General features: G+C 34.0%; 2 protein-coding genes across 11 annotated transcripts in view; both read left to right on the top strand.

Moving 5' to 3' along the window:
• The window catches only part of cadps2 (Ca++-dependent secretion activator 2), a 275,041-nt gene extending 273,730 nt beyond the window's left edge, over nt 1–1,311 (top strand). For all 10 annotated transcript variants that reach the window (XM_069192478.1, XM_069192475.1, XM_069192474.1 and 7 more), the window contains one exon: nt 272–1,311. In XM_069192478.1, coding sequence (XP_069048579.1) covers nt 272–442 — 171 coding nt within the window. In that variant the 3' untranslated portion in view covers nt 443–1,311. The remainder of the gene's footprint in view (nt 1–271) is intronic.
• Nucleotides 1,312–8,646: 7,335 nt separating this feature from the next.
• On the top strand, nt 8,647–13,218 carry fezf1 (FEZ family zinc finger 1). Its single transcript, XM_006633409.3, has 4 exons — nt 8,647–9,734; nt 9,828–9,962; nt 10,420–10,552; nt 11,125–13,218. The coding sequence occupies exons 1-4, from the start codon at nt 8,952–8,954 to the stop codon at nt 11,385–11,387; spliced, it is 1,314 nt and encodes a 437-aa protein (XP_006633472.1). The 5' UTR covers nt 8,647–8,951; the 3' UTR covers nt 11,388–13,218.
• The last annotated feature ends 360 nt before the right edge of the window (nt 13,219–13,578 follow it).

Below are 13,578 nucleotides of genomic sequence, written 5' to 3'. Positions count from 1 at the left end.
AAGCTTTTGTTCTTTCTCATGGTAAATTTGGCACAACATAATCAAAGAGATCAGAAGTCATCTTTTGGTATTTGATCATCACAGTCTTTTCTCTTGCTTATAAGATCAATAACTTTATGATGTTGGTCATTATGTTATACTATAAATATTGATCTCTCCATAATCCAGCTATTGGTGTATTTCTTATAGAAGCTACTCAATGAATTACACTAGGGCAAGGTTAATTCCTGATGCTACATTTATAGTACACCTTTTTTTCTTATTTATGCAGAAAACATACCGTGATTTCAGACTGCAAGGAGTGTTAGAAGGAATACTGAACAATAAAAACTATGAAACCATCTACAATCGTCTTACTGTGGAGGAAGCCACTGCCTCTGTAACTGAGAGTGGTGGCCTGCAGGGGATCTCAATGAGAGACAGTGATGAAGAAGAAGGTTAATTTCCAAATCAGGATACTGAACAGTCTGAGATCAAATGAAGAAACCTTAATTCATTGTTGCACAACCAGAAAAATACATCTGTACCTGTGCCATAAAGTCAAATTTTCAGATAGTATTATACTACAATGTGCACTGCCGCTATTTTGATGACGTTAAGAAAATCATTTTTCCATATTACAGTTCAAAAGATGCCAAGGACATTTATGAAAAAGTGAATATAGTTATACAGTATATATAAAATATATAACAAAGTTGTGTAAATGTTTTAATTTTTATCTTAATTCATGCTGGTTTTGATTGATGTTGGGGTTTGCATAATCATAAAATCATTTTTTTTATTTAAATGAAAATGACAACTTAAGTTTACAGCTGTTGTGTGATTGTGATTAAGTTGACTAGATGTGATGAATATCATGTGTGTTCAGTTTTCCAGTTGAGGACCTGTCACCGTACACACTTCCTCAATCAATGTGTTTGTGTCAAGATCTGATCTTAAGACATGGTCCTTCATGCTGACTTTATTATTCATGTTGATGTTGTCTCTCGGGGCCAAAGGACCAAAGTGCTGTATTTATCCTTGTCAAGATATTAGTCATTTGTTGTATGTATGTTTGTGCTTCTAATTGGTGGTAAAATTGACATGACAGAGACAAACAACCATACTAATTGAGGTATTCATGATTTATTAAATGTCTAGTGGCCAAGATTTTGTGCATTACATTTGAAATATTAATGATGTATAATAATGTTCATGTAAGTTTACACCAAACAACTGAAAAACACATTACAACTGTACATTTATATGGTCATACATACTGTATACCTGATTCAGGTGCTTAATATGTATCACAATAAAGTGTTCTAATGATTTATGTGTGCGCATGATTATTACAGATCTTTTTTATCCAAGTCATATTTGTAAATAAAACCATAAATCTATTTTATATAAAGTTTGTAAAACATACTTTATATTTAAACTATTTTTGTATTCTGCAAATAGGAAAATCTAATTGTCCTGTATTACAATACTATTAAACACAACAGTTTTTGACTCTGACTTCACATAAATTAATTATAATTAAATATGCTATGACAAATAAATGTTCATTGATCATCAGTAAATAAATGCCATTCATATCTGATTTCTTGTTATTTGCTTGGGAGTCTGTCCTCAACCTGTAAATTGCACATGAATGTAGACTCCACTTACAACAATTCCAGGTGGCACAGTAGTTCAGTGGTAAGCACTGTTGCCTCACAGTTCAATTCCAGACCTGGGGTGCTATCTGTGTTGAGTTTGGGTGGGTTTCTTCCAAAGACATACCGGTAGGTTAAGTGGTTTCTGGGAAAACTGGCCTTAGTGTGAGAGTGTGTGACTATGTCTGTCCTGTGATGGACTAGTGTCCCGTCTAGGATGTGTCTTTCCTTCTGCCTGTTGCTTGCTGGGATAGCCAGCTCCCCTACCCTGCATTGGGTAAAGTGGTTACAAGATGAATGGAACTATTCATGACGACAGTTTATCGTTGTATATTTACATTAGAAAACAGATTCTGAAGCAAACAAATGAAGAGCATATATTCCATATTTCAGATGTCCAAACACTGATGCATATGATGATTATTTGAGTGGCGTGTGTAATCAGAACATAAGAAAGGTCACCAACAAGAGGTGGCCATTTGCCCTATTTATCCCTTTTTGATGAGAAGAAGAGATTTTTATTTAAATCATTTTAAAGCAAAGTGAAGATGTATGTAAAATGCTAAAAATATTTTATTTTTTAATAAGCTGTGTGGTATCTTTGGCAGGGAATATAACTCATCCTCAGTGTAGATGAATGAGAAGTGTATTCTCCAAATATTTCTCATCCCACTGGTGGAGGTGCTGTGCGTGACTTGGTCCGCTCATTGAACTCATCTTCCACGGTCTGCTCTCTAATAGAGAAAAAAAATAAATGTGTGTGCATCTCATGAAATCAGGTTTCTTTTAATTCTCTTTTAAGAACTTAAATTGGTTTAATTAAGCAGTGAATCAGTTCAATTAGGGAATTGACAGTATCTGAAACATGCAAAAGACTTTCTGGTGCTTCTTGAGAGGCACAGATAATATATATATATAATCACTCCTTATGTATTTAATGCCTTGGTAATTAATAGAAACATTACTCTTTACCTAGAAATTGGCATGCTAGCACTTTATTAAATATTGTGTATTTTGGCAGTCCCAATTCAAGATTTTTATTTTTTTTAAAAGAAAATGTTCCAAAAACTCATCCTGCTATGATAAATGACTTGGCACTTGGGTTTCAATTCTGCTGTTTCCATATTTTCAAATGTAAGTAAAATCTTTTCAGAGAGATCAACATACTGAATAAACAAGCCCCCTAAATGGAATTTTCAACATTCATGCATCTCAGCGTGTTTGCCTTCCCAGAAAAAGGAGAAGAAGGTGCATTTAGAGTGAAACAATTGGTTTCTTTTTAAAATCTTTTTCTTATTTTTAAACAAAAGACAAGTCAAGGGTCTGAGCAAGGAAAAATGAGCAACAGAATCCCCACCCCCAGTCCTTCTGTACATCATCTGCTGTCCGAGCACTGCTGGCAGGGCAGTGTGTATCCACACTGTGAAAGCATCAACATGCTCCTCAACCAACTGGTTTGCTGTGTAATTTATTTTCTAGATTTACTAAATTTCAGTTAACCCATCAGTATCATTAAAATGTAAAAACTTCTGCCACTACAGTCTTTGTAACATAGTACTTCATGTTTCTTTTATACAAATGTTTAGCTGCTCTAATGGAATGGCATACGCACAAGTTCTGTTTTTCTGTTTGCTTATAAATGTCCACTAAGAAGGAAGAGAAGAATATACTGTACCATGTTTTACCTTTAATAATGTCCTAAAGCATATGAACTTTAAACACCAGGTAAAGCTTTAAAAAGCTTAATTTCATTATTAGTTTGTATTAAAATATTCCTTAATAATTAATTGGTCACTAAATTTCTTTTCAATACATTCTGAAATTGAAGTTTTTATTTTTGATTAAGTTAATGCATTTCTGTTCCATACATTCTGAAATGAAAGTGTTTATTTTTTATAAAGGGTTTATAAAAAGAGTATAACATCATTTTACAATTCACTGTATTGACAAATTAAGAAAATAATATTATTTTTCCACAATCATCCAATAATAATCAATTGTTAAAATAAAGACATTAGTATCCAAAATGTAAAGTGTCATCCTGGCCTTAAAATGCAACGTTACAATAATGTGTGCCAACAATTCACTCCTACACCTGGATCCAGGTTATTTTAACTTCCTTTTCAAGGTTGTCTTTTCCAATATTAAATTTAGTTCTGTTTTATTTTGTGTTGCAAATGTAAAAATAAATGTTTAAAATATTCAGCACTGATATAAAATCCAAATTTCAACTAAAAGCAGATATTTTACATAAAGCAAGCCTACTGTATAAAACCTTAGTGCTGGTGAAAGTCAGTGCTTACTATGAAAAACAGAAAATGTAATTATCTTTCAGCATAGAGTTATGTTCTTTTTAACTACATACAGTAGTTTGATAAATGTAATATATACAACGTTTGTAAATTGAAAACTTGTTGTTCGTTTTAAATATAATAGAAGGCAATTAACAGTTATATATTCCCGTTGTGTTGTCAACAAATAACAGATGAACAACGAATTGGATATAAAAATACTGATTTTATTATTGTGGTTACAATAACTTACTGCTATTGTTTGTTAGCTACTACTTTATGACTGTCTCACATTGATGTTCCTTCATGCTTGAATAAGGTGTGCGTGAATGAACTCGGTAAGAGTCCTTTACTTTGGATATCTCGCAAGACTCGCCATCTTTGCTTCGATTGCAGATAATCACATCCATATAAATTAGGGATAACAGCTACATAAGACTCAATGCATGAGGCGTTTAAGCCAAATTGTTTTCTAAATGAACAAATTACGTCCATGAAATCAGGAGGAAACACTTGACTGTTCTCACAACGTTCTTAAAAAACGCAATTTGCAATTTACAGGGCAGCACACATGATTGCTGTAGCTGATACTTCAAAGCAGAAGACAAAAAGAAAAGGATTGTAATAGCCCGCTGACAGAAAACGATTGCTACAGGAAATCCAATATTTAACCTCAGAAGTGGATGATAAAAGTTGATTATGGAGTTTTAAAATTTCTGGTATATAAACCTTGTAATAGCATAAATCATGTTTAAGTACTTTTTAAATTATTTGCTTTCACCAGCTGCTCTCATAAATGCTTATCGCGGTTCTTTAAAGTTTATATGAATGTGAATTTCTGTAGAAAAACAGTAAAAACCTGCTAATACAACTGCCAGTCTCATATTCAAGGCAAGCCTCTTAGTCTTTTGCCGTGAAACTAATCGGCAGGTCCCTAGAGTAAAATTATAGCTCATTGTAGACTTTTTCTCTTACAGCGAAAGCACGAGTAGTGTTGATGATAATATCATGGTAGGAAATGTTGTGAACTTGAGGTTGATCTCCTTGGTTGCCGTCGTCATTTATTTATTTATTATTGTTGTTGTTGTTGTTGTTTGTTGTTGTTGTTGTGTAAAGCCTTCCGTTTTAAAGCCCTCAAGCGATTTACAAAAATCAAAAGTGTCTTAATCGTAATGGCAAATAAAAATGTAGCAGATTTCATAAAGCTAAAATTTCAATCTTCTGTTCATTGAGAAATTAGCACTGGAAAAGACTTGCTTTTCAAAGAAGCGTTTAATTTTCATAAAGAAGGACAAAGACTAAGTTGATTTAAAGCTATTGTCGCATCAATGTGTGAAACGAATTTAAGAAAAAAAATGCAAGCTTATTTTTGAATTCCTAAATGTGATTTAACTACCTTTACAGTTAATGTGATTTTAATGCTGATGATGACACAGCATGGAAAAGTAATTAAATCGAATTGTATAGCTAATAATCAAATTTTTGCGAAGACAGTTTAAAGCATTATCTATCTTGTTTTATCAATTGTTATAATAAAAATTGTGAAGCTGATTTAAAACAGTTTGGAAGTAAAATTATTTATAATCAAAATAATATAATTGATGAAAAAATAAGAATAATAATTCAGTGAGAATGTTCGTAGCCGATTAAGTTGAAAGTAGTTCGATTATAACGTAAAATAGCAATAACATTCTCCTATTTTTGGTAATTTTTACCATTTCATATGAAAACGACTTATTAAAGCCTTATTGTTATTTATGAGCAAAACGAAAGTCTTAAATAAAACTAGGCCTGTATGTACAGTATGTGTGACTAGACAAGCTTTAGCCTGGTTTAAAAAGTATTCTTTTTCCATTAGAACCCACAATGTTATATTAAAAAATAATAACATTTTGGATTAGGCGGACGTTTATCTTTGTAATCGCCTTTGAGTGGAGTGGAATTATATTTGGTTAGCAGAAGATATTGAAGACGGCTTGAGATCTGAGTGTGCAACTTCTAAAAGCAAAACAAGTGAGCAATATCGGAACTATGACCCAGAATCAAGAAAATGATAAAACCCGATTAGAAAGAAAAGGAGAACAGGCAAGGATTACCCTGCAGGGAAAGGCACACAATTATTCGTACTTAAAGCATTTTGCTAATTACACGGGATTAAAATGTGAAACAAGTATCTACATTTTACTTATGATAAACCGCAATGGCTTGTATTAATTGTTTTATACTTTTTAGAGGGAGAAAATGCTAAAAAAAACTGTTATGCAAAAAGATTCAGACCTGTAGAGTTTTGATGACAAATATAAAGATGTATGGGATATGTACAGTATCATAAAGCAGGTGTTTGCATGATATCTGCATGTAGCTTGAGTACAATATGGCTACTCTCAAGGTTTTTATAACCTTTTCTCTTGTCAGACCTAATGTCGTGTTTGTTAAGGCGAAACATAAAGAATAAGATTATCAAGACTATTTCTTTCCGAAAAGACTTATGAATAGACTACCACCTGTAGTTACGTGTCCCGAGTAGGTCAATTGATGAACTCCAGAGTTGCGGTCTATAGAAAATGCTTCAATTACTAATAAGAAACCATCTGTCACTCTCCCCACATTTAAGGATTTCGGGAAAAAATAAATGAAGGATAAGGCAATGTTCATATTTTAAAAATGTTTTTTTTCCACTATCGATTTGAAAATGTCTTCATTTCCCAGAATTTTAATTGATAATCACGTTTTTATTAAGCATTCCTTCTCTTTGATGTTCTCACTATTGGATTTTGAAATTGCATTTAAAATTAGTCTTCAGTAATTATTCTCACTTCCAAATAGTCATTACACAAATAGTACAGCATTCCTATTTAAACATAGTTTCATTAACATGTCAGTGTTATTATTAAAGCAAATCCCTTTGATTTTAATCAAATCAATTAAGATTGCTGTCCCTAACTGTGCCTAGAGTAATCCACGGCGTATTGTCCTTGACTGAAGGGTTATAAAACCGCCTGAAACCAGAAGGCAGTGGTACAAGTTCGACTTTAGTTTACAAAATTCTATGGAATTTGCATTTCCTGCATTGACACCAAAATGTATGTTCGACATCTCATAGTGTAATAAATATTCTTCTGAATATTCTTTTGAATCAGTATAGACTTGGGTGTCAGTCACCACCACGATAACACCCCCCCACCACAACCACACACACACATACACACACAAATTCTCACATAAACAAACTAATAATTGCTCTGATTATTAAGATAAACCAAGTATTAAAATTACACTACAGTATGTAAACCGTTCACACTAACACTTGGCAGAGACAGCGTAGTTCAAACTACCTTTACCTTTACAAGCGATCCGTGTTGAGTTTGCTGTTACAATAGTTTAGACTCATCTTTATATTGCTCCGTTTATTGCGTTTCCCTGTCAAGAATATTGTCCATTACAGAGTGCTGTTTCTGAGATAAATATCCCACCTCCTAACGTTTAAGGTAATCCCTCAGTGTGCCTGCTAACTCATGCATTCCTCCGCCGGGTTTCACCCAGTGAACCTTAATGTTTTCGCTCCCTATAGGTTTAAAGCTGCTTATAATATCGTTTGATATCATTGACCGATCGTGCAAACATCCCTTTCTCTTAGACAATCACTGTTTACATCAAAATCGAAATGGTTTTCAAAGGTAATATAATAAATACTAAAGTGGTAGTTGTATTATCATATTCAAAGTTGCTTCCTCAAAGTTTATTTCCTAAACTTTTGTAAGCACAATTAATGAAATGCTACAATTGCTTTTTATAGATCAGTTTGATCCCTGTGGTTTAAAAGGTATCCAGTGACATATCCTGTGCGCTCAAACGGCATTATCATCGTTATTAATCACAATACATCATCGTGAGCATTGTTAGCATCAACAAATAGCCAGATAAAGTATGTGCTTTATTTGATTTCGTAAAAAAATGAGTTTTGCAAATATATATTAGACTTTTTTTTCTCAATAAAGCAAATGCACATTTGGAGCGGTAGTCCACTATTTCATATCATATCGATTTTTAAATATAAGTAAAGAAATATAGGTTTCTTAGTCTATTGATTATAAAGATCATCTCTACTGGGAAAATGGAAACAAAACGGAACAAACGTGGTCATGTTGATACCTTTTTCGCAAATAGACAAATGTTTTTCCCTTTAGCATTTTAATCATTTCCAAATATAATTTTGTAAGAAGTTACTTTTTAGTTGTGAGGCTCTATATTAAGTTGACAAATGTATTCCTTTTTATTATGAATGTATACAGATAATAAAACAGGCATCAACAGGAGGAAGACAAATCTTCTGTCAAATTTAAATAATACTCTTTTCAAAGATTGTTATGCCCAAACGAGTTATACTTGTTAGTTGTTGCCTCCTTTAAGGCCAATAAAAGATCTGAAAACGTATAACATTCATATCTTATATTATATGTTTTAATTGGTTATGTGCCGTATATATCTATAAATGTAAATCTGGATTTGTCAAATGTTAACTGACACGAAACCTATACGGACACAACTAAGCGTATGTCACCTTGTTCTGTGATTTAAAGTGATGTCACGTAAAGCCAAGGCGACCTCAGATTTGCTAAACGCTTTTCTGTGAACAAGACGCTTACAAATAAAGAGCACCTCCTTCCCTGGGCGGGTGAGTTATAGTCACCAATAATAGCAGTAGACAAGTGAGAAAAAAAAAGTTTCTCTGTTGACTGATGTAAGTGAATTGAGCAATTGTCTAGTTTACCTTCTCCTCTTGGAAGGTAACGATTGGCGAGATCTTTGCTGCGTTATTGACACAACACGTTTTATTGAGCAGTCTTGGTAGAAATAAGTGCTGATTGTCCAGAGTCATCGTAAAGCAAAGTGAACTGTGAGGCGCTGGCAGTAACCCAGGCTGCCTCAGATGATGTTCTTTCTTGCAGGTCAGTGAAAAGAAGAAAAAAAAGGCATCTACAAAGGGAACATTCACACCAGATTGAAGGTGGTTTAAGACATGGACAGTGCGCTCTTCCACACATCGGCAATACTTGGTTCACCTTCAGTGGCAGAAAATTTATCCGCTGGAGAAAACATGATCGCTACAGCCAAGCCTCTTGCTTTCTCGATCGAAAGGATAATGGCCAGGACACCAGAACCAAAGTCAGTACCTCTTCCAAACTTGTTTCAAACGCCTATGAACAAGGCAGACCCAAAGCAAGTTCTGCACTCCTCCACGCTCCCATGCATGATACCGTTTGTGCCACTAGCGTACGAATCTGGTCAAAAACTGAGCGTCACTGGATCAGAACCAAGAAAGAACCATTTAGACTCGTCTTCCTATATCCCTAATGATTTATTAAGTATTGGTTTAAATTACAAAGGTGAGCTATCAGATGGAAGTTCGTCAATAGGACAATATAAACTTTTTCGACCACGAGTGGTAAACCAGTCTTCTTTTCATGCTATGGGAACATTGTGCTATCTAAACTGCGGAGAAAACCCCTGTCCCCCACCTGCGAGTATTCTTAACATTCATCCAATGGCTTCGTATCTTCTTAACTCTCCACTTAACCCACGCCAGAAAGCTTTTCTTTCGGAGAAAAACAAACTCGTTCCTGCTGTGGAAAGGTACCAGTCTGGGGTTGCCTTTAAAGACTTATCACAGACCCAGCTGCAGCACTATATGAAGGAAAGCGCACAGATTCTCTCTGAAAAACTATTTAAAAACTCTTCAAAACTTACAACCGGATCCCCAAGCAACAAGCCGAAGGTTTTTACCTGTGAAGTTTGTGGGAAGGTAAGTTCTAACTACTAAGTTTTCAATATTTACAGTATTTGTCACCACTAAGGATATTTCAGAAAGAATACAGTGTATTTTCCCCAATTACAGGTGTTTAATGCACATTACAATTTAACCCGTCATATGCCAGTGCATACCGGCGCAAGACCTTTCGTCTGCAAAGTGTGTGGCAAAGGGTTTCGGCAGGCAAGCACGCTTTGTCGGCACAAGATCATCCATACACAGGTAATAAATATTTTCTAAATTATTATTACAGAATTTAAAATAGTTGTTCTCATTTCTTATTTAGAGTACACATGAGAATGCACCTGAATACAGTATATAAAATGCGAAATGGAGAGAGTCTACTTATCAGTCTTACAGCTTGTCTTAGATTGTGAAATTGAAACATTTTGTGTTGTGCGATCTCTCTACTTTTGAATCGGGACAATGGGTTCCGCTTCGATGGAAACAAGTGTACGGTTTCTCCTTTAAACTTATTTTATTTATAAATTAAGCATGTTGACACCATCAGTTTTGATTGCAGATCTTATCTGTGGCATTCGGTGTAAAATAATTTTTACTTTCGTTTGCATTGTCATTTTTATCGCGTTTTAATATCCGGAGAAGGAATAACGTAGCGTGGTGAACCTTTGCACCTCATGGGCTTACTGTACTATACCTGCCTTATTTCTTTCTACAGGAAAAACCCCACAAGTGCAACCAGTGTGGGAAGGCGTTCAACCGAAGTTCCACTCTGAACACGCACACAAGAATTCACGCCGGTTACAAACCATTTGTGTGTGAATTCTGCGGCAAAGGATTCCACCAAAAAGGTGAGAGAACCTAGCGTTTAACAATAAAGAAAACACAGAGTGGTCGTTATGGTGTTTCTTGAACTCCTCAAATCAGCAGTTCGCTGAGGCTGTGGTACGCTTGTGATAGCTATTTCTTAACTGGTTAGTTTGAATATATTTTGTTCATTATAACTGAAGAGCTAAAAACAAAGGACTATGTTATTCCAATAATTGCGTCGACACAAACTGTATTACTATTGTTGTTATCCCTATAGGATCACAATGTTTAAATTTTGGAGGCTAAACGACTCTTTTGCTAATGCTAAACTAGTAACTTAATGATCCACAGTTCTCACCCAGTTATTTCATTATTATTATTATTATTATTATTATTATTATTATTATTATTATTGTTGTTGTTGTTGTTGTTGTTGTTGTAGTGTATTAAGTCTAATAGCTGCATTTTTTGGCATAAATTTAAGTTATATTTGAGTTGGTTTTTTTCCCTTAACACTTATTTTGTTGATGAATGACTGAAGGTGCATCTTTCTCCAAACATCTTGTAAATATGTTACACATAATAATATTTTCTTTGTTTTTCTTAATTTCAGGAAACTACAAAAATCACAAGCTGACGCACAGTGGGGAAAAACAATTCAAGTGCAATATTTGTAATAAGGCCTTCCACCAAGTTTACAATCTGACTTTTCATATGCACACCCATAACGACAAGAAACCTTTTACGTGTCCCACCTGTGGAAAAGGATTTTGTAGGAACTTTGACTTAAAAAAACACATCAGGAAACTACACGACATTTCCCCGGGATCTCAGACAACATCGGGTAATAAGGGAGATCCTCATCCAAATCAGTAAAATGGCTGGCTTAAGTTCCCTACTAAATGAAAAGATATTTTTGCATGCAACTTTATTTGTGCGATGTGATCGTTGTGGACTGTAGAAACCCCAGTGGATACACTTAAGAAACTTTCGTTAAAAAAAAAATATAAATACCCTTATTAATTTTCGTTTTATCTCAGGTTTAAGGATGTAAAACAAAGCTTTGTAATATTTATTTTAATTTGTATCTTATTAAATGCTACAATAACTTAAATGGTATGAATATATTATCTGTTGTGGTGATTCTGGTATGCTGCAATTGCCTGAATATGGTTCATTATTTATATTATGGTTATTATAATAATTACTACACTGGTCATTGTTTTAATTTCATATAAATTATATATGCAATGTCTCATTGCCGGATGATGTTGAGTGTCAGTTGAGTATACTGGCAAAGAGGCGCACAAAATACACAACGGAAAAGGGATAAAACATTTAAAAGTGTTATGGTGAAAATAATAAAAATGTTTTACGCCTAATATGTCTCAAATGCTCTTTTCCTGATTAAACATGGAATTTTCTATTTATATTTAATAACTTTCTTAGAAAGAGCAAAATGTATGTAGTCGAATAACTATAGACTGGGGACGGGGGAGGAGCGGATATTGAGTTTTTAAATATTGATAATAATAATTTAACCACTAATATGTTTGCACACTGTTACAGTATATGCGCTTTTAAGAATGGGTACAGTCTTAGAAATATACAGTACACTACTGCACAATCTAAATGTACCTGTATAGTATCTTACGAACAAAGGAAAATGTCCATTCAAGTAGAATATTCTACAGTATTTTTACCTAATCTGAAATATTTTGTTAAAATCAAAATGCGAAAGAAAAGCAATGTCATAAAATGTATTGATATGCACGACAAATAATCTGTCATCTCTGTTATACATAAATCATTCTGATGTTTCATCAGACAGCCCGCAGATGAGAAGTTTTGAATGAAATAATAAACGTAACAGTTACCAATAAGAATATTAGCAATCAATAGTTTATTGTCAGGTATATTCAGGAAATCAATGTTTTTAGTTTATATTTATTAATGGTTGAAAATACCTCTTAATCTGTATAAATATAATTGATAATGATTATGTAAAGTGTTACAGATTATTTTTTCATGTTTCGTTTAAATGGGTTATAATTGAGTATTCCACTTATCTTTTTATTATTTCATGAATATTGGTTAAATCAGAAATCAGAAAAACAACTAGAATGTCTTATATCTTTTATTACCAAACTAGAAACAGGAGATTTGGAAATTGTATCTGTTATCAGAAAGCGGCTTGTCGTGGTGAGAGTGACAGCAATCTGGATCCTATCCCCGGAGCACAGGGCGCAAGACTGGACATGACTGCTTTCACTGTGGACTAGTATCACGGAGTTATTGACAATTTGGCATAGTCCATTAAATCTTCCCTGGATGTTTTTGGAGAGGAAAAATGCTGCGTACGGCGAACACGGGGCGAACGTAAACTCCAAAGAGAAGTTCCAGACGGGAATCAAACTGGGTGCCATAAACAGCCTTAACAACCATCGTGCCATCCCGATTTATAGTCGTCATCATCATCATCATCATCACTGTAATTCAGGTTTAAATGTTTAAAGTTCAAATAAAGCTTTGATGTTAATGTCAGTAGTTCACCTGCTCCCGCTTAAGTAATAGATATGGGAAAATGACTGGTAAAAGCATTGTTACCAACTGAAACTGGAACTGATAAACACGTTTTCTGTTGCCATTATGCTGGAAATGTCTCCCTCTTGCGGAATTTAAGAGAAACGCTACAGGGGTTTAGTACGTGTTCCTGTGTTCAGTTTATGCCTCTTTAACAAAATAGGTTTTCTAGACTTTTGTCTGCTTCTTTGTGAAATGGACATTATGAATAAAGTCATAATAGCCATTCTAAAGTGAATAAAATAAATTGCCAGGCACCCCAGTTCCAATTTTGCTGCACAATGAATAAAAAATAATGCATGTGCCAAATTACTCTATTTTTGGCTGCTTAAATTGGTCGATTTTTGTTTCATTTTTTTCAATTGAAACTGAATACATTGAAAATGGTCTTTACTGTCCCTCAAAATCAAGAAGGCCTTCACCCTAACCTTAGTGTGTGTAATAGAGTAATTTGATCTTCAGAGGGTCAAAGGTAGCTGATGAC

The sequence above is a fragment of the Lepisosteus oculatus genome, chromosome 7 (genome assembly GCF_040954835.1).
Source record: "Lepisosteus oculatus isolate fLepOcu1 chromosome 7, fLepOcu1.hap2, whole genome shotgun sequence".
NCBI classification, from domain to species: domain Eukaryota; kingdom Metazoa; phylum Chordata; class Actinopteri; order Semionotiformes; family Lepisosteidae; genus Lepisosteus; species Lepisosteus oculatus.
The sequence above is the reverse complement of the archived record's forward strand: the minus strand, read 5'-3'. Positions and strand labels throughout refer to the sequence as shown.

Coding starts and splice junctions, on each gene's coding strand:
- fezf1 (XM_006633409.3), top strand. CDS start 8,952: ATGGACAGTGCGCTCTTCCACACATCGGCAATACTTGGTTCACCTTCA. Junction 9,735..9,827: donor CCTGTGAAGTTTGTGGGAAG/GTAAGTTCTAAC, acceptor CCCCAATTACAG/GTGTTTAATGCACATTACAA. Junction 9,963..10,419: donor ACAAGATCATCCATACACAG/GTAATAAATATT, acceptor TTCTTTCTACAG/GAAAAACCCCACAAGTGCAA.